Source organism: Mesoplodon bidens (genome assembly GCF_964165515.1).
Source record: "Mesoplodon bidens genome assembly, chromosome: 2".
NCBI classification, from domain to species: Eukaryota; Metazoa; Chordata; class Mammalia; order Artiodactyla; family Ziphiidae; genus Mesoplodon; species Mesoplodon bidens.
Window position 1 is genome coordinate 125104524 of NC_138177.1, and position 21365 is coordinate 125125888.

Below are 21365 nucleotides of genomic sequence, written 5' to 3' on the forward strand. Positions count from 1 at the left end.
CCTCCGCGCCGAGGAAAACTACCACCTATCTTTCCTACTGATTACAACTAAAAGTTCAGGGCAAAATACAAAAAGCAACTACCTGAGGACTCTGAAAAGTAAACAAAAACAGGCAGATTGGGGAGGAGAGTGAAAACTTAGAAAAATGCCCTGTGTGGTTTTTTTTCTACTTTCTCTCACAGCTTTGACCTGAGGTCTGGCACCCAGTGAAACTGTGGTTTCACAAAGGAAGCAAAAACAGACAGAAATCCCATATTTCTAGCCAGATGAATGGGGAAAGAGAGCTTCTGTGAGCTAAAGTCTGTGGGGGAATACTTGGCTTTTTTCCTCCATTTTTCCCTCTGGGCTTGACATGAGAGTTAGGGCCTAGGCTTGGACAGCTATAACCCCAAGAAAAACCCTGTCTTTCTAGACAAGGAAACTGGGAACAGGAGCTTCTGTGGTCCAAAGAATTTGGAGGGAATTCATGTTTTGTTTTGTTTTGTTCTTTTCTCTCACCTCTTTGCTCCAGTGTGGGCCCTAGTCAGATGCTGTAGCTATGGCACAAAGCTAAAACTCCAAGAGAAACCTCATATTTCTAGCAGGAAAAGGAGACCCTTCAAAACAAAGAATATGAGAGGAATATCAAAAAGGGGCGAGCTGGAGAAGGGAACTCCTTAATTCTATGTATGAATCCACATAAGTCCTGTGCTCACACCTGAACTGACCATCTGCAGGGCAGACAAAAAGCTGCACAGCAAAAGATATGTTAACTGAACTACAATTTAAATTACTACCCAAGTTCCAAAATATTCCTGAGTGTTCTATGTATAGAACAGACTCAAAGAGCACAATAAAACCTTTGAAAACTGAACTGATATGGAACCAGCACCCACAAGTGAGACTCAACTTGAGATTCGAACTGAACTGGATTGACAGCCTCCTAAAACAAAACAAAACAAAAATCAACATTCCCCAAAGACTTTTATCAGGACCCAGAGTCTATGCAACATAAAATCAAAATGTTTTGGAGAAAAATCACAATTACTCGGGAATTCCCTGGCAGTCCAGTGGTTAGGACTCCGCACTTTCACTGCCAAGGGCCTGAGTTCAATCCCTGGTTGGGAAACTAAGATCCCCAAAGATGCGCGGCAGAGGGGTGGAGGATCACAATTTCTCAATGTTTAAAGAACTGGAAAAATATGGCCAGCTTTTAAGGAAAAATCAACAGCTACCAACTGCTAAATAACCAAGATGTTAGCTACCAACTGCTAGATAACCAAGATGTTACAATTACCAAAGACTTTAAAGCAATTACAGTTAGAGTAGATGAAGACATTGTCTCTAGATATATGCTGTACTCTAGAAAAATTCTTGCATTTTTGTGTCCGAATTAATGACAAAACCTGTGAACCAGAAGGGATAAACTGTCACAGAAAGTAACATTACCAGTGTAGACCAGTAAAAGTAAGTACAGCTACCTACAAATGTATGCAACAACCTAGGATGATTTAAAAGCACATTGCTGAACGAAAAAAAGTTGCAGACGATTACATAACAATAAACTATCCTTGTAAAGCTCAACCATTTATCAAAGTTAACATACATGTACACAAACTAAATTTTTAAAAGCAAAGGAATAAACCCAAAATACACGAGAGTGTTACCTCTGGAGGAAAGCAAGGGAACAGAATGGGAAAAGACAGGTAATTTTAACAATACTGGCAATATCCTAGTTCCAAAATTGCTGGTTGGTTCCCATGTGTACAATGCTTATCTGGTATACCTATTTACGTACCCCAAAACAATAAGTGTCTAAACGACATCCTGTGTCCATGGTGACAGAACAGAGTTCTCGAGCCTTTATTAAAATAACTTCTCCAGAAACACGAAAAGCCCACTACACCTCAACCTCTTAACGCAGGCAGAGACACCCGCCTTTGCCAGCGGATCACCGTCACTTCCGCCCCCTCCTCCCTAGCTCCGCCCATCTGATCAGAAGTACTTTCCTTTCGGGTCCTCCCGCCTGTAGGGGGCTCTCGAGGCTTCTAGTGCCACGGAGGCCTCCCGCCTAGGCTGTCCCGGCGGCGCCTGTTAGTTTAGCTCAGAGAATTTATTTGCATTGTAAGTCTTTCGGCTAGGAAAAAATCTCACAGGCATATTTTTCTGGAAAATAACGTTCAAACTCAATCCCGGCCGAGTGTTCTCACTGTCAAACCTTGTCGCAGTGGTGGGAAGGAGTCAGGCAGCGTGGGGACAGCCCCGGAGTGCCAAAAGTCCCTGGCCCTCTTCCTCCTGTGAAGACGCAGCTGCGGGTGATTGTGGTGGCGGCGTCCAAGATGTCGACCAAGAATTTCCGAGTCAGTGACGGTGACTGGATTTGCCCTGACAAAAAGTGAGTTTATGAAGGTTTCCGAATTGGAACGGGGTTGATCGGTAGAGGCTTTCTCGAGTCGACTGGGCATCTTCCGTTTTTACAGTCTCTGGTACCACCAACCGGGTGGAGGCAGCGAATTGCTGGCTCCCGGGCGGGAAGGAGGCTCTTAGTCTCCTCACTATGAGGTCTTTCGGGAGCCTTTGTTTTGAGTATGTCTCCAGCGTTTCCTAGATCATGTCTCTCCAAGTCAGCCCGTCGTTTTCTGGAGGGAGATGGCCGCCCTTTTGCCCCACACTCCACCCCCCGCCCCCGGCCAAGTTTCAGCTGTAAGGAAATCTCCCTAACCGTGGCCACCTCGGTGTCTGATCTCCCCCACGTGACTTTTCCCTGCAGAACTTGACTCTTGTTCGCGGAAAGATTTCTTTTCTTGAACTCATGTTTTTGCTTCTCATAATTCACCTTTTTTCCCCTCCAATTTAAACTTTCCATACTGTTGATACTTTTTCCTCCCGAACACTATCCTCTTTTGGTTGGTGACATTCTGATTTTTTCTTTATTGACCTTTAATTACCCCACAAAAATTGGACCTTTCGCCTCGTTAGAGCCGAAACACATGAGGCTTGTGTTTTTGCCTGCTCAGCCCTGGAGAATGCCTGCTTCAAAGAAGCACGTGTTTTAGTAGCTCTGCTGAAACCAGTGTGCTCTGTTAAATCGTTAGTACTATTTTATTGACGGGTCCTCAAGTAGGTCTACCTATTTGGAGAGATACGAAAATTACTACGGAAGGTAATTGTCAAAAAAGTGGAATGCACAACTCGTTCCAAAAAAAAAACATTTGATTTCTTGTCTCTAAGCTAGCCACAGATAGCATGTGGAGTTCATGGTAGTAAAGAATAAAAACTTTGAAGCAAATAAACCTAGGTTTAATTCCAGTCCTATTGCTTATGGATCATGGAACTTTAAATAGGTTATTTAACTTTGCTTTAAAAAAAAAAAAAAAAAACTAGGGTGGAAGAGCTCCCTTATAGTGATATAACATAGACTGTATGTGTAGAGCAATAAAATGTAGCAAATACTGATTGATAGCTATGGATAGTAGTTTTAAAATCAAATGTCAAAGGAGAGTAAGTCCTTATTTCCCCAGCATTTGTCTTCTATTCATATTTTAAGGAGTTTAAGTGAAACATCATGTTTTTTTTACATAAAAAATTGATGGCTCTCGAATGCAAAAAGATTAAGATGACTTGAAGGGTCTCAAGTCTAACCATTTTGAATAGAACAAACAAGTGACTTTTGTGTTGTTGGTTACTTGTAGAATAATGTGCTTTTGACAGTGTCATTAATGACAGTATATTCAAATATTTGAGGTAGGTTTTTGTAAGAGAGTGCATTTCAACTCAGTTACAAATATATGAACAGGGTAACTTCTACAATGTGTATAAATCCAGAAAACATTTTCAGAATATATTTTCAATGCTTATTGGAGTCATAAAGATATTCTTTAGGAGGAAAAAAACAACCTAAAAATTAATTGGAGTGCTTCAGTTTAGTGTCCATTCTATATTTCACAACTTTATTTCATGCTAGTATAACACCTAAAAAATAATCAGCATTTTAAAATTTAATCTGTACATGTTATTCAGAGCATTTAGCCTGCTTTTACTGACATGCAGATGCACTGTGAAGACCATGTTAGTGAACCCAGTAAGTTTTTTGGTTTTGTTCGTTAAATATCAGTATAAAGTGATAGGTCACTTGATGTGTTGAGATTATTGGTTGTAGTTTTTCAACCAGGTTTCAGAGGTTGATAAATATCCCCTAAAACTCAGTTTTCTTTTAATTATTGAACCTATTTATATTTTTAATCAGTACAACCTATCTCCCTTTGTTTTTTACCATCCCACCTCCTATTTCTAACAAGAGTATTTTATTAAGATCTGTGAAGCCGTATCTGACTTAACTCATTTTCTCCCCCTTGGTTCACCCTTAGGATTTTGTATTTCTTATAATTCTTATTGTATAATCTTATTTTCTATACGAAGAATTACTTTAAAGTTTTTTTGAACCCCTGGTGCTTCATCAGTAATTGCTCAAGTGGACTCACATCTCACTTAAGCTTTGTGAGGGGATTTCATTATAATTAACGATATGTGCTAATAGGACACTGAGGCACAGAGATCCACAGTGACTTACCAGGATCACATAATTGGTAAGTGAAAGACTGGAGTTTCTTATTCTCGACTTGTGACTTCAAATCTTGTATTTTTTCCACCTAAATTGTGAGGGTTGGTTTTTTGGGGTTTTTTTTGTTAACATTGACATTAACATGAAAAAAGATGGTGGTAGAAGTTCTGGACCCAGGTATATAGCGAGGGCACATTAAAAAGTTGTGTAATAAGATTTTTAAAATTATATAAGTTTAGTAGATGTCTGTATAAATATTTTTTACTTTATTTTCAGATGTGGAAATGTAAACTTTGCTAGAAGAACTAGCTGTAATAGATGTGGTCGAGGTAAGCATTTAAGGAAGCTTCCTTTAAGACTGTGTATACAGATCATTTCTTTATTTTCCCAGATTCATACTTCATTTTTCTATTCTTCAGAGAAAACAACTGAGGCTAAGATGATGAAAGCTGGAGGCACTGAAATAGGAAAGACACTCGCAGAAAAGAGCCGAGGCTTGTTTAGTGCTAATGACTGGCAGTGTAAAACGTATGTGTTTCAAATTATTGTCCTCACTTTTTCCCATAATAATATATCTAGCCACTACTTGTAAATATTACCTACTCTCACTAGTCACATTGACAAGCCAAAGTAACCTTTAAATTAAAGGTCTGTTGATTATTATTAAGTCTATATCTGACATATAGTATAAAGAACTTTTAAATTCTATTGTTTAATGGTAATATCAGTTGTTACTAAGATGAATTATGTATACCAGTAAACAGATGCTTAAGGTGAGCTAACATTCAAAAAAAAAGAGAAGGGTATTTAAAAGCACTAAAACATTTCTTTCTGTTAAAAAATCTCAAAAACTTTTAGCCTGTATCATTAGTGTGAAATATACCACAAAATTTATTTTGCCTGTTTGCACAGTAATTTTAGAATCATAAGTTGCATACCATAGATAATTATTCCTAATTAGGTAGGTTTCTTAATATTTCTGGTTTTCACATGCTGTATTGATTTTTCCAATATCCATCTTTTCTGTTAAGCAGATGAACCAAATACACATGAAAGAAGACTGAATCAGAAGAGGGTCTTACACAAATTTCTGGTCTTACAGATACTAAGTTAGTATTAGATAACTTTCCAGCAAGATTAGTTGCTGAATTTGGGATCCAGTGCTTGAACTCATTATGCAAAACAAAAATTTTTTAACATTATTTGGAAGGTATAACCTAACTCTTGAGGTGAATTTGGAGACTGGGAAATTAGTAGAACCTTTCGTTTAAAGTGGTATTTTTCCCCCCCTATGATGGCAGACTCTCTATAGATATAATTAGTCATTGATTTCTCATAAAATGACAATGGCAGTCATGCTGTATAGGTTTTGCTTCTCTGCTTAAGTAGTTCAGTCTGTTGGAACCATACTCTCTCCAGAATCCGTACATTGGTACATTTTCTTTGTAGCATCCTTAGTACACATTCCTTTATGATAGTGAGTTCACCCTACTTTTTATTTTAAAATTTAAAAAATTTACTATTTGTCTTATGTTATAGTCTACTAATTGGATATTTTTCACTTTTAAAGTTGCAGTAATGTGAATTGGGCCAGAAGATCAGAGTGTAACATGTGTAATACTCCAAAGTATGCTAAGCTGGAAGAAAGAACAGGTAATATTCAAACACAGTCCAACTAAATGATTTTAAAAGAACTAAACATTGAAATTAATAATTGTACCACTTCATAAGAGCACAGTAAATGAAGATTGTTTATTCTGCCCTTTTTTTGCGAGGGGGGCCTCTGCGTTGGGTCTTCATTGCTGCATGCGGGCTTTCTCTAGTTGCGGCGAGCGGGGGCTACTCTTCGTTGCGGCGCACGGGCTTCTCATTGCGGTGGCTTCTCTTGTTGCAGAGCACAGGCTCTAGGCACACGGGCTTCAGTAGTTGTGGAGCATAGGCTCAGTGCTTGCCACACGCAGGCCCTAGAGTGTACAAGCTTCAGTAGTTGCGGAGTGTGGGCTCAGTAGTTGTGGCTCGCGGGCTCTAGAGCGCAGGCTCAGTAGTTGTGGCGTGCAGGCTCAGTTGCTCGGCATGTGTGATCTTCCTGGACCAGAGGTCGAACCCGTGTCCCCTGCATTGGCAGGCAGATTCTTAACCACTACGCTAGCAAGGAAGTCCCTGCCCTTATATTTTTTTACCTTGTTTTTTTTCCCCTCATCCACAAAGTCATCTTTTGTTTGATAATTTCACAATTTGCAAAGTACAGTGTCAGGAGGCCTTATCCTTACAAGTAGTCGACATTAGGATAGTTTTAGAAATGCTTTATTCCTCACTCTTTCCTCTGCTGGTCTAAATGTTTGTTATTAGCAATGATAGGGTAGTACCATTTTTTTAATTCATTTGATATCCTAGTATGACAAAAAAGAGCATGGGGCACCATTTAAAGTAATTGTCTAAAGTTTAGGCAATAATTATCAAATTTGGCTATACATTAGAATCATTTGAGAAACTCTGAAAATCCAGATTCCAAAACAGAGCTATCAAAGCTCTTTTGGGGTGAGTCCCAAAAATCTGCAGGTGATTCAGATAGTGTTTGGTAATCATTGGCCTAAATAATAACCTATCATTGGCTCTGTGTGTTGTCAGTGGTGGGGTGAAAATATTTGCTAAATAGAATATAGTTTTCCCATTATCATCAATTAGTGCAACCACATTATCAGTGTACTTCACATCCGATTTTATCATTCAGCAACTTGTACAATCAAAGGCTCCATTCTATATATATAGTCACCTTGTCAGACCTAGACTTAGTAAACTATTTCCCTGTTTTCTTTTCCTCTCTGACTTTGGACAATTCCATGCTCTGTATAGACTAAGACCTTTTAAATAAGGGTCTCCCTTTATTTCCTTCCCTTACCTCTGGTTTACATTTTTTCCCCTGTATTTTTAATCTATCCCCTCCACCCCCTCTGGTTGTTTATTCTGTCTCCTTTTTGGTTTTATTTTCGTGGCCACAGAATGTTGGGGTTCTTCAAGGTCCAATTCCTGAGCTCTCTTTTTTGCTCTATATTTTCTAGGCATTTTCTTCTAAGCCCTAAGTTTAAGTGAGCATTGGCACACCAGTGAGAACCAAATTTATGTCTCTAGCTCAGACTTCTTTGACCTGTATATTCAGCTGCCTATTCAACATCACCATGTAAATGTCAAACTCATTATATCCAAACTGAATTCATGATTTTCCCCCAGGACGTGGCCCTCTTTTAGTGATCTCTTTCTCATGATTAGTACTACCCACCATATGCTTGTTACATAAACCAGAAACTTAGGTGTCCTTCTTAATAACTCCTTCATCTCTCCTGTACCCCCAAAAGTCTTTTCCATCATTACCCTAGGCAGAGATACCACTATATCTTGTTTCTTGGAAAAAGAGCCATCTTGTTGGTGTCTGTACATACTCCCCTCCTGCTCAGTTGCAGCCAGGGGTTTTTTGTTCCAACCTAAAACTCCATTTGTGTAAAACCGTTTTGATTGCTTTTAGGATAAAGTCCAAAATCTTCTAACAGTTTTAAAAATTGTAATTCTTAAAAGCCTTTTATTTATTCACATTCTCTTTGACCTATTTTGTGACTCCTTTAAAAGTTTCACTAATGCAGGAGCTATAGTCTAACAACTGAAGTTGTCAAAGTTTGTTTGATAACCTCACTTTCCTTTACTCATTATCTTTTTTCTGTCATTCTGGTGTCTTGACTCTTTCCCATTTCCCCATATATAAGTAGTTGTCTTTTGCTGGTCACTGTTGAAGATGTGAGTTAATACATACTGTTGCTCTCTAGTTTCTCTTTACTATTTGTTCTGTTTACTAATCAATCAAAATACAGAATAATAGAATTTTCAAGGTAGTATCTCAGTTCTTCCTTTGAAGTACATGTTATATTCATCCCCTTTTCTCTCTTCATTTCCATTGTCACAACCCTAATTCAGGCCAGTTTTAAATCTGTGTTTGATTCTTTACTGGTCCTTGCTCATATTTTTCATATTTTGAGACAAATTTTAAGATATGATTTTTATTTTAACACTTGCTAAAAACATACAGAGGTTCTTGGTTGCTTGTGTCATCTAAATTGTATTATTTTAAAAAAAAGCAAAACTCATTCTTTAAATGGTACCAGAATTGTGGCATTTCCTATACTAATATATTGAAGAAGTATTTTTTGGCCATTGGGCAAGGTTCTGGGGATACTTCAGTGAGCAAAACAGACATGTAAAGGCAAGGATTAATGAAGTCTTTGAGAGAGCAATGTTTAAGCTAAGAAGTGAAAGTAGCAAGTTGAGAGATCATTCTAAGCAAGAACAAACAGTTTGTGTGAATCAGGCCCTGAGACTTGAAAGAATTTAGCATATTGGATGAATTCCTAGGAGCTCCAGAAATCACTTCAGAAATAGGCAAAGGCCATGTAAATCATGGTAAGGAGTTTTATTTTGTTCTAAATATAATGGGAAGTAACTGAAGGATTTTTACCAGGGTGACACGTCTAATTTTCTTTAAACATTACTGGTTTATGGAAAAAGAATTAGGGGGTGGGAGTGGCAAGAGTGGAAGCAAGAAGACCAATTTTTACAATATTCCCTGAAGAGCTTCAAACCAGTAGAATGAAGGAAACACACATAAAATTTAAGCCAGTTATTCCTGTAACTCACTTATTATTCAGTAGAAATGATGCTGAATTTTTTTTTATGATAGAGCTGCTATATTTCCCACGTATAGGGAAAGAGTTCGTGAGGTGTATTTGTTGTATGGGTTCAAACAGCATACCTTAATAATCTCTTTATTGTTAGCAGATTGTTTAGGTTCTTTTTCTATGGCCTATGTGAGAGAACATGAAAATAGCTTTGTATTTGCTATCAAACTCACTTTAAAGTAATTTTACTTACATACCTATGCAAAATCTACCTATATGAGTTACAGTTCACTTTCTAAATCTTGGTATAATTGATTCTTTAGCTCCCCATATTTGCCGTACCATTTTTTAGCTTTAGATTACTGACTAAACAAAGACCTGTACTAAAAGCCTATTGATTTTAAATAGGATTGTTTTAATATGTTTACATTTCCACATATAAATATTTATATTTACATAAATATATATCAAGTTTATCAGGCATTTTTCTGCACTGGCCTTAAAAACAATCATTCTGTTGTATCGTATTTTTCCTTTTTTTCCTTATGTGAATCACTTTCCATCTAGATCCCATGAATTTTTTTGTCTTAATTTTTCACCAACTTCGAAGTATTTTGAGGTTTAGGTCTTTACTATTAGTCATCTCTTACAATTTGTTTATCAAACTACTCGTACCTTAGTCTCAGGACATACTGATATAATATTAAACATATATGTAGAGACAGGAAGTTATATTGTTGAACTATAACTTTCTACAGTGTTTATATTCCAAAATTAACATTGAATTTGAGCTGTTTTGAGGTGAACATATACCCAGTTGTACTTGTTTCTGTTTCTATATATTTGATACTCTGAAAAACTAGAGCCACGATTTTACTAAGGAAAAGTTGTTATTGGTATTTAAGACGCTTTTCATTTTTGTATCATATGCATAGAAACAAAAGGAAATTCTTGTGTATTACAGTTGGAGTCTGTTTTGTCTCCAGAACAAGGTAGGAGGAGGAGGAAAAAAGGGATGATATCAAGTGATATCCAAGGATAAACACTGATATATTGCAGTTTTCACTGGTACAAAGTACAGTGAAGAAAGGAAGGATTTTGTATTAATGTGATTTTTTTTTTTAAGAAAGTTAATTTTATTACATTATTTTATTGGGGCAATTACATGCTCTCTACTGTTTGTTTGTGGCTCTTTTATGAAATGATGAGAGGGTAAGTGATGAGTTTTTTTTTTAATGTCCGTGATTGACAGATTTAAAGTCACAAATCTTGAATTTTTAAAAATACTTCTTTGTCTGTAAGTTTACTTAATGTTTTGCTGGTTCATTAAATCCAGGAATCACTCTTTATGTGCTGGTACTGTTCTGAAATATGAGGTAGTTAGATTACATTACTTTTAATCACATCTCGATCTGTCAGTCTAAATTGTAGATGTTAGTTGTGACAGCAAACAATAATGGTTTGCTGATCCTGATTGCTTTTTAGTAGCATATTTTCAGTTGAGAAGTTACTGGCTTCTTTAAAAACCTGAGTGACTTTTAACTGTATTTAAAACCAGTTTGGATGTCCTTTATTGTGTCATTATATTTGTCTATATAATTAAAAATTTTCCAAGCTCTAGCTACATTTTAGCCCAGCAAAATTTCAGTGTATCAAAAGATTTCAGACCATTTTCAACTAGTAAACAGTAAAATTTGCTAGTTGGTTCTCATTGAACCCTCTTTTCCCAGAATAATTAGGATAAACTACAGAGGAAAGTCCTTTTAAAACTTGGTTATAGCAGAGGTTTAAGGAGATGTTTTCCACCCATATGTTCCATGCATTACTAAAGTCATATAGGACATTTTGAAATTGAGAAGAGCTATAAGTGTAGCCACGGGACTTTTCCAGCTATGGTATGTAACTTTTAGACTGTTCTCTATAGTGATTTGGTGGGTTTTTTGGGGTTTTTTTTTGAGACCAGTAATTTATTAAAGGGTAGACAAATGTCTTTGATAAGATTTTCTTTTTTTCTGTTGCTTGTGATTCTGACGTGTTTTTGTTACTTTGATGAATTGTTATAAGATAACAGTATATGCCCCCCCCCCTTTTTAGGATATGGTGGTGGTTTTAATGAAAGAGAAAATGTTGAATATATAGAAAGAGAAGAATCTGATGGTGAATATGATGAGGTAAGCATACATTAGTGTGCAGGTTGAAAGCAACTTAGAGAAACATGTTAGAAAATACCTTGCAAAAGGAAAACATTAAATGTATCTCATTTTTGTAAGTACACTTTGAGTCTTTTACAGCAGCTTACCATTTTGTAGGAAATCCTAATGGACTTAAACATATAATTGACATAAAAATGTATATTAACCAACATAAAAATGTATATTAACCTAAATATATAAAAGTAATTTCTTTGAAAAAAAGTATTTAACAGTTTCAGCTAACAGAAGTATTATGAAACTTTTTCTTTAGTTTGGACGCAAAAAGAAAAAATACAGAGGGAAGGCAGTTGGTCCTGCATCTATTTTAAAGGAAGTTGAAGATAAAGAATCTGAGGGAGAAGAAGAGGATGAGGATGAAGATCTTTCTAAATATAAATTAGATGAGGTAAATTATTTCCTTATATTTCCCCTTTGTCTTACTCAGGCTATGGGATAACATATGAATGTCTTTGACAACCTTTGGCCCATGGTGAAGATGTGTTCTCCAATGTAATCATTTGTTTTCACAAAGATTTTGAGCTTCTGCTCTGCCAGGCATTATTCTGACTCCGGAGATACAATAGTGACTGAGACACAACCACCCTTCTCTTAAGGGAACTTAAATTCCAGAGGGGGAAAGACATAAATGAACAAGATAATTTAGATAGCAGTACTGTGGTGTAGACACATGGTGTGATAGCAGAGCATTAGAAGAGCTACTTTGGTTTTAGTGGTTGGGGGATTTCTGAGGCAGTGGAATTTGAGCTGAAATTTGAGTGACAGAATGATATGAAGGAGCCTGCTGTAAGAGCTGGGGTCAGAGCACTTTTAAGGCAGGGAGAACAGCAAATAAAGTTTCCCCTAGCAGGAAACAAGCCAGCACCATCCAAAAAATCATACATAGGCTAGTGTGGTTAGAGCAGAGGGGAGAATGTAATGGGGGGGGGGTCAGCAGCCACATTAGGTCTGGTGATGTTTTTTCTGTGGGGCCTGAGTGTAAAATTTTATGGATGAATAGATCCAGATTAAGGGTACTCTGGGGACTGAGCATAAGATGCCCTTGAATGCAGCTGAACAAATCAATGCGAAACAAGTTTTAAAAACAAACAAATGTATATTTATCTGATCTGTGTTTTAGAGTGATGACTGTCAACATATTGAGATACTTGGGAGGCAGAATGGATTTGCAGTTAGGGAGACTACCTAAAAGGTTATGGTAGTATACTAAAGAATGAAGTTCTGAACTAAGACTAAGGGAGCTGTATTCAAGAACTTTTAAGGGAATAAAACTGAAAATTCTTGACAGCTCATTTGGAAATACATTGTGATGAAAAAGAAAATGAGTATGACTTCTACATTTACTTCTTTTACTGTCTGAGACAGTCATTAAGTCTCTTTAGCTGAGGTGAGGAATTAGTAGTCAGATTTCAGGACTGAGAATGAATTTGCTGAGGTGTTAGCTATATAATAAATCCATATGGAGATGTCCAGTACACAGAACTATTCATCATTCCTAGATAGCATGGATATCTAAATGTCTAAATATAATTGACTCTGAGTTTTCGTTAGGATGAGGATGAAGATGATGCTGATCTCTCAAAGTATAATCTTGATGCCAGTGAAGAAGAAGATAGTAATAAAAAGAAATCTAATAGACGAAGTCGCTCAAAGTCTCGGTCTTCACATTCACGATCTTCATCACGCTCATCCTCCCCCTCCAGTTCAAGGTCTAGGTCCAGGTAAACGGGTACAGGTCAAGGGTAACACCAGTCAAAATGTCAGTATCTAACTTCTTTACTTATAAATTTTGTTTTTCTTGACTAAATAAGCTTTCCTTTTATTTCAGAGTTTTCATTCAAGTCATCTTTTTATAAGATAATTTTTTCTGTCTTAGTGCCATGAAGTTATTGTCCAGTATTTTCAGAAATACAAAATTTTAATATGAAACTACCTTAGTCCATTTTAACACCATGCCTTTTATTAAAATAGACTTTAAAATTCAATTAAATCATTATATATAGTGATATTGAGTTATCTAAGGAGATGGTTTACATTTAGAAATTTTAAAGTAAATAAAGTGAAGATTTATATTTCCACTGATGATTTTAAACACTAGTACAAAAATTTTCTAGGCATTTAAGTTGTTGCTTACTACACAGTGTTTTATTTGGTATATGTGTTCTGAATAAAGAAGCAAATTCAGCTGTATTCTATTGTCTTAATGCTCATACTTTAGAGCTGTCCAGGAATAAATCAGAAGACTTAATTTGTGTTGTACTTGAATATTATTTTGTTAGTAATGTAAAGTTTTAATTGAAAAGTCCCTCATTGTGCAAGCAACAATAAAAATGAAGTTTTGGTTGAGAAAAAGCAATACCTTATGTAAGCAATCTTCCCTTGAAGAACTCCTATTTAGTTAGGTGAAACTATGTGCAATGAATTTTAACTGTATTTGGGAATAAAATATTAGCTAATTGAGTAATTAATAAGTAGATAATTGTTAATTGAGTACTGTAAAGCCTGAAAGCTTAAAAGAGTGATTATAAAGATAATTTTAAGGTAAAAATTATTGTTTTTCTGCAGATTATTATTTTCAGGGACAAATTAAGTGTATAAATTAAATGAAATTTATTTCATTTGTTGACTTTTTAAATTCACATGGACCATTATCTCCCCTATGTCGTTTTTCAGTAATATATTTATGTAAAACAGTGACAGGATTGTCAATACAGTTTCTCTTTAATTCTCTAACCTTTGAGTAGACAGAAAAACCTGTGGATTTAAAAACGTACACATATCAACATTTAAGCTTTATGCTAGATAGTGACTAAGAAAATAGAAGGATTTTTAAATTGGAAAAGGAAATTGATGGAAATATTTCACAGAAGTTAAATATAAACTGCAACATCCAGTATTCCTGGATGTGTAAGTCCCGGGATACTTTTAAATATTTGTGAACATATAAAGTATTCAGTGTTAATAAAGTGATAATGCTGGACGTTTTTATTTGTACAATCTCGAATGATTTTTAGAGAAGTTTTGTCAAACTTGGAAAGTATTAGTTGATTATTTTCAAAAATTATCTATTACCTTAAGTTTTGGCATAAGTATTAATACAGAATAAAAGTTTAAAATAAACCTTAAAATACTGTATTTTGAAAATATATGTCCCAAATAGTATTCTTAGTATATGAAAATGAATTCTAATACATATTTTTCTTTCAGTGTTCGTATCACAAAGCTTAATTAAGTGGTCCTGGAAAAAAAAAATCCTTCCATGTTGTTCCAGGTCCCGTTCAAGAAGTTCTTCCAGTTCGCAGTCAAGATCTCGTTCCAGTTCCAGAGAACGTTCGAGATCTCGTGGGTCGAAATCAAGGTGAATGAGGTAGCATCTCTCTGTAAAGCAGAGAGAAAAAATATTTAAAGGCTGCAGAAGGCGTTGCTTTTTTTCCTCTTATTTTGCTTCTACTTGTCAATTTTATTTTAGCATTAGAAAACTAATGCACTTGCCTCTGCTTAATTTTCGCACCGTGAGACGTTTCCATTGCCAGCAGTGTGCCAAGACATTCCCATGATTGAATTAACATGGTTATTTTGCATTATGCAAGGTTTGCTATTTTTGTGCTAAACTGTGATGAAGTAGGAAGATGGAGCCAAGTCTTATCACCAAATGTCTGTTCATTAAAGTTATTTTGCAGTAGTAGTTAAAATAAATTGAGATATGCAAATAAAAACTTTACTCCATATTTTAAAAGGAAGAAAAATAACTGCCTCAAAACATTTTGTTTTGCATGGCAATTGTTTCAACATTTATAGAAACAATTTTGTCATTTATATTAGGTGAAGTTTCTGGAGGGTTTTATTTTCATTTATCTGTAATATAACACACAATATTGTACACAGTACGTATAGTATGTAAGAAATATAGACACTTTTTAAATTCCACAAATTAAATCAAGAAGTTTGGTTGGTTAGTCTAGGTAGGGTGTGATGTTAAAGTAAGCATTCTTGTTAACTTCAGGTTGCATTTAGTTAGACGTGCAGAGGGAAAATAATTTGTAGAGAAGCAAGTGAGAAACTAGCTTTTAGCCTCTTGAAGTTTTTTCTAGTCTTGGTCAAAATATACTGCCTTTCTTTTTAATTTGATTTGTTTATCTATTAAAGGCAGCTAACGTGAATAAGAGAACAACGAAAATTCCACTTGTGTGGAACTACACTGAAGTGTAGTGGTAGCTATTTTGGTAAAAATAATTGCTTAATAGCTTATTTTAGAGCCAATCTGTAGCATTAGAGGGCAACTGTAAGTTGAGAACATTAAGGAGAAAAGAATGATATGCACACTTGTATTAAGCCAATACAAAATAGAGAGCAAGTGAGATTATTGTTATTATTATGTATTATCAATGTTTCATTTCTTTTATTTGAGTGCTTCTTAGGTGAAGATCCTTAAGTCCTAGTTCCCTTTGGGAAGCACTTTAATTAAGGTTTACAGAACAGCCTTCATATTCTTTTCAAACATTTTTTTCATTGCTTATAACTTTCCAAAGAATTCTCCTTTTGGGCTTTCTGATTTTATTTTAAGCCCAAAGGTGAATTTTTTGGGAAGTTTGAGCTAAATTACTTCAACCAAAATATGTAAATGAAGAAAAAAATTGTATTTAAACATTTGCGCATTTACCTCTGCCTGAAACATGTGAATGTCAACACTTCATACTTCATGGATAGTAATCCTTCATAAAAATAAATATTGTTAATATAAATCAAGTTTTAAAGTTATTCATTTTATTTTCCTTTGAATACTTAGCGATTTAATAGCTACTGTTCTTTGTCATTTTGTCCCCCTATTCCTGCTTTTTCTACAGCAGCTTAACTAATTAGTTGCATAATTCCACAGCGAATTGTTATGCTTACTTTCCTCAGGAAGTTGTATGATACATATTTTTTCCCCAAATGGAAGGATGTAGTTTCTAGACATAAAGTCATGCAAATGCCCACCTGTTAGCTTTGCTATTTATGTATACTTTAAAATGAAAGCCTTAAATTTTAAAAGAAGTATTTAATTCTACTTTAATACAGTAAGCTGGTTTTTAATTGTAAGTAATGAACACTTATCTTAGAATTTTTTAAAGTGATGAAATTAAAGTAAATTATTTAAGTAGAATTATTTCATGGTTGAACCAGAAGTCTTCTGTTGAGTAAGCAGTAAGTATTCTTTCTTATAAAATTTTTATAGTTATAAATTCTGTTTGTTTATTTTTGGAGCTATTAACTAAACCATCTGCCTGATTTCTTCTTTTAATGAAATGTTTGATTTGTTTCTCAATCAATGAAGATCCAGCTCCAGGTCCCACAGGGGCTCTTCTTCCCCACGAAAAAGATCTTACTCAAGTTCATCATCTTCTCCTGAGAGGAACAGAAAGAGAAGTCGTTCTAGATCTTCTTCATCTGGTGATCGCAAAAAAAGACGAACAAGATCACGGTCACCTGAAAGGTTTGGGTTTCTGTAGAAATAAGAATGGGTGTTCTTAAGTGTGTTTAATAGAGTAACTGAACTTCTCAGTCAAGGATTAGATTTTCATTATCTCCTTCGTTCCCACTTTAAATTATTCTTTTCAACTTTGGACTTCAAAAAACAGATAATTACTTTGTTTATCCTTTGTGCTTTGATCAGGTTGTTTAGAAAAGATCAAACCACTCTCTTCCACTATTTGATCATTTTGTTTAAATTTTTATTTTCATATATAATTATTATAGCCAACTCTCGGTTATTTCTGTCTCTTAAGATTTTAATTCAGAAGCTGTGTGTTGACGTAATTTAGAGGTTGATTTTTATCAGTATTTATGCTCTTGATTTTACATTAAATATTAGAAACCGTAGGATTCTAGGGCATCTAATAAGAAAATTAACTATTACAGATCATTGGAAATCTGTCCTAATTTAAATATGTATAAATGCATTTCCACAACAAATTATTGTTTCGTGACCTTTATAAGGAAATTGTTCTTGTAGCTAATACATTTTTCATCTTTCAGTCCAAATCCTTTTTTTTTTGTAGAGAAAGACCTTTACTAGATTACTTAATCTGTGTTGACATTTTTAAAAGTGGGAAAGTGTGTCATCCGTCAGCCTTTTCTGCAGCAGGCTAATTAATTATTCGGATTTATTATTTTTCTCTTGGTTCTCAATGTCTACATAGTCATTTTAATGGCTTCCTTAATAATCTTTGCAAATTTTTATATCCTTTCAGCTTGTGAAAGTAAGGATTAGATAAAATCTGATTTTTGCTGTGTTCAGTGCTAGGATTACCTCTACTTGTACATAATGACTGGTTTTGCATCTTCCCATTTTGTAGTTTAGATATTAAGGTTACACACAAGTAGTCTAATTTCTGTGCATTTGTTCCTTTGTAAGAAAATTACTCCATACTTCAATGAAACTCATTCTGTTGCTTTTTTTCCACGTCTGCAAATTTTTATCTTAGCCACATATAATCCCCCTAGTTTGTTGTCATCTAAACTTAATGAACATGTTCTCTATTCCATAAGCCAGGTGATTGGTGAAAACACTAAACAACCCTGAGCCCAGGGCCAACCCCTCGGAACACCACTACTTTACCCAGGTTGATATATTGCCTTATTCATATTAGCTGCATGAATATAATCCTGTAACTAATTTGTACAATCATCTTGTGTGACCTAGATTTCCAAAACATAATTATTTATGGATATATATTTGCATACACAGAAGCCTTGCTATATCTATTTTACATATAGATTACCACATTATATACAGTGTATCACAGAGAACGATTAAGTCACGCTGCCATCACCAAGTTTATATGTCTTTGTTGTAGTAATCTGTAGTTTTATACAATTTTGCAAGGCTTTCTTTCATTACCTTAAATAATTGAGAGGTGGCTATATTGAGAGATTTTTAAATTATGATTGCACTGCTACTGGGCTCATATCCAAGGTCTAAGTACTAGTTAATTTTATGTGTATAAGTTTATATCTCAGATTTTAATTATTCCTCTTACCAGTGTAATGAGGTTTAATTTTTCATATTCTCAAAGTCTTATGAATGCTGATATTCAGCTCCAGCTTACCAGATTACCTGCTTTCTCCATTATGTCTTACAGGCACCACAGGTCACCTTCTGGATCATCCCATTCTGGTTCCCGTTCAAGTTCAAAAAAGAAATAATGAATTAAAATTTACATCTTAAAAAAAAAAAGTCTAGTACAGTGCATGAAGCGAAGCATATTTTTTAAGAAGTTGGTGTCTTACTTGGTCAGAAGTGCTAAATCTGCTAGTAGAGGTGCATGCCTTTCATTGCTTTTCAGAACAATACAGCTGTGTTTATTTGTGAAATTAAAAGTAAATGGTATTTTAAGCCATAATGTCCCAAAATAGATGCTTTGTTTATCATTTGTTATTTACAACCATCTCAGCTATAACAAAGTACTTTGTTTTTTAATTTGAACTCTTGTTTTTCTCATCTCCAAATATGAGCATTACCTAGGCTTGTCTGGACTTTGGGCATGGAAGCAAGACCGTGGTAAAGTAGTTGGAAACAATCTGTTTATGTTAATCCGGGAAAAGGAGTCAACCTGTTTATGTTAACCTATGTCGAAGTGATTCTTATTAACTAGTTGTAAAACAGCCAACTGGAAATTTCTTTATTTTGAAATTCCCTATGTTAAGGGTGCCTTAGAATCATTGTTTCTCTTTTATCCAGTTTTACTTTTTGCACCACCAAGTTTAATACAGAAAAGTTTTGTGAATTGGAGAGGAGAAAGGTGTTATTTATTTCTCCTTTTCTGACACGTAATTTTGAGCAAGAATGCCAAACAGTTCATCTCTACTAATATGGTTGATGAGAAAAACATCTTATTTTTAAATGTTTAATATTTTCAGGAGCTTTGTGTGATATCCTTTAAAAATCTAGTTATCACATTATAGGGTAGACAGTTAAATCATAGTTAACGAGGAACAAATTGAAGAAAGTTTTTGAAGTATATTTCTCTTTGGGTGAAAGACCAACAGACATGAATTTAAGTGAACATTTGCTTTGAGATGTTTAACTTTAAACACATTGCGTAAAATTTTCTTCTGAGTTACAAATGAATGCTTATTTCCTCATGACATAAGCAGGAATAATTGTTCCTATTCACTTGAAATTACTTATGGCTTAAAATACTTTCAAGGTTTATTTCTCAAAATTAAAATCTGGTCATTTGAGCTCTGTTCTGTCTTCTGGTTTTAAAAATGGTTTCTCTTAACAGTATCTTCAGTGACAATGCAAGGTAAGTATATTAAGGGAAGTTGACAATTGTGCTTGGGAACTTATTGTCATGGGGATCAGTATCAGTATCCACATTTTTTGTTTTGGGTAGGGGGTTTGTTTGTGTTTCCTTAATATTAATGTCTACTGCAACTAAAAATGAAAATGTTTTAAGGTACTTAGTAGACAGAACAAAATTATATTTGTTTTTTATTTTGAAATGAGTGATTTTTCTCTTCAACTCATCTAAAGATGAAAGCGAAATAGCTTACCTAGAAATATTTTGATAATATTTTTACAATGAACTTCCCCCGCTTTTTTTATGTCTTAAAATTTTCTTTGCTACATTTACTGTAGGTTGCACAAGAACTTTACTCTCTTGTAATTGTGCCTCAGACTTCTTGAAAGTCCACCTTCTAAATTGCCCAGATGATCTTCTAGATTCTACATGTTATCGTTCGTTTATTCTTGTGCTTTCTGTATTTAAAACTTTGGCTGTACTAATAAGTAAATGCAAGGTTATAAATTTAGCTAATAGTAGTTTACAGACAATTCAAATGATTATGATTTTATTTGGTTTAACTAAGCTGTACTAGTTCATTTCATAAGGAAATGATGCTGTAGACAAATGTAAATAAAACTTGTGAGTCAAGCATCAAGTGGTGTTTGTTAGAAATAAATTAGAATTTTTAAGCTGTGAATTAATGTTCATTTTTAAGCTTTTTACAGTCTGGTTTGTTACTTTTGATTGTGCATCTTAAACTCCCTATATTCACTTACCCTTTATGTAAGGTCACCTTATTTTTATATATGAATGCTTGGTTTAAAACATTCCAAAGCCATGATCACTATAACCTTGGACACTGAACAATTTTTGTGACTTTTTTAAACAGAAGAGTACCCAAATTTGTTGAATATTTTATAACAGAACATAACCTTTTTCCATGTGGCAAAAAACATGCCATAGTGTGCTTCCATTAAAACTGTCACTTTAGGGCCTCCCTGGTGGCGCAGTGGTTGAGAGTCCGCCTGCCGATGCAGGGGATACGGGTTCGTGCCCCGGTCTGGGAGGATCCCATATGCCGCGGAGCGGCTGGGCCCGTGAGCCGTGGCCGCTGGGCCTGCGCGTCCGGAGCCTGTGCTCCGCAACGGGAGAGGCCACAACAGTGAGAGGCCCGCATACCAGAAAAAGAAAAAAAAAAAAAAAAAAAAAAAAAAACTGTCACTTTATAGCACTCAACAAGTATCCCTTTTAACTGCCAAGGGTTCTTAAATTTCCATGTGGAATCCTTCATCTAAACAACATTGAATGGTTGGTATCTGGTAACAAATGTCCAAGTTCAGAGCAAGCTCTAAGCATAAGACCATCTCTAGGCATACTTACCAAGGTAAAACTAATCTTCGATTTTTTTTTTTTTTTTCCTCATGTCTTCTTGACATTTGGCATCCACAGCTAGTGTTGTAGATGCTGGTGAGAAGGTAGGGAATTTCTCCCTTCTGCCCCACCTAACAATCTTGACATAATCGTTAGTTGTTTTGTTTTGTTTTTTAATAGAAATAGCATTATAGCTTTCCTGAACTGGAAATAGTTTTATTTCTGGAAAACAGTGGAGAGTTTTAATTTAAGGACAATTTAAGGTATATAATAGTGATTTGCAGGCTAATTCTTCCTGTCACCTTTACATACT

At 35.0% G+C, this 21365-nt stretch overlaps 1 protein-coding gene across 5 annotated transcripts; it reads left to right on the top strand.

The window, feature by feature from the left end:
* Nucleotides 1-2096: 2096 nt before the first annotated feature.
* Nucleotides 2097-20378, top strand: ZRANB2 (zinc finger RANBP2-type containing 2). Of its 5 annotated transcripts, XM_081257843.1 has the most exons (11): nt 2104-2374; nt 4817-4869; nt 4960-5068; nt 6111-6193; nt 11296-11372; nt 11665-11799; nt 12963-13132; nt 14683-14769; nt 16726-16884; nt 17940-18013; nt 18533-18620. In XM_081257843.1, exons 1-10 carry the CDS (start codon nt 2319-2321, stop codon nt 17971-17973), a joined length of 963 nt encoding a protein of 320 aa, XP_081113969.1. In that variant the 5' UTR covers nt 2104-2318; the 3' UTR covers nt 17974-18013; nt 18533-18620. The 5 variants fall into 5 exon arrangements, with proteins under 5 accessions (XP_081113967.1, XP_081113969.1, XP_081113970.1 ...); XM_081257844.1 differs by lacking the exon at nt 18533-18620 and having other exon boundaries at nt 17944-18008; XM_081257842.1 differs by lacking the exon at nt 17940-18013 and having other exon boundaries at nt 2105-2374; nt 18533-20378.
* The last annotated feature ends 987 nt before the right edge of the window (nt 20379-21365 follow it).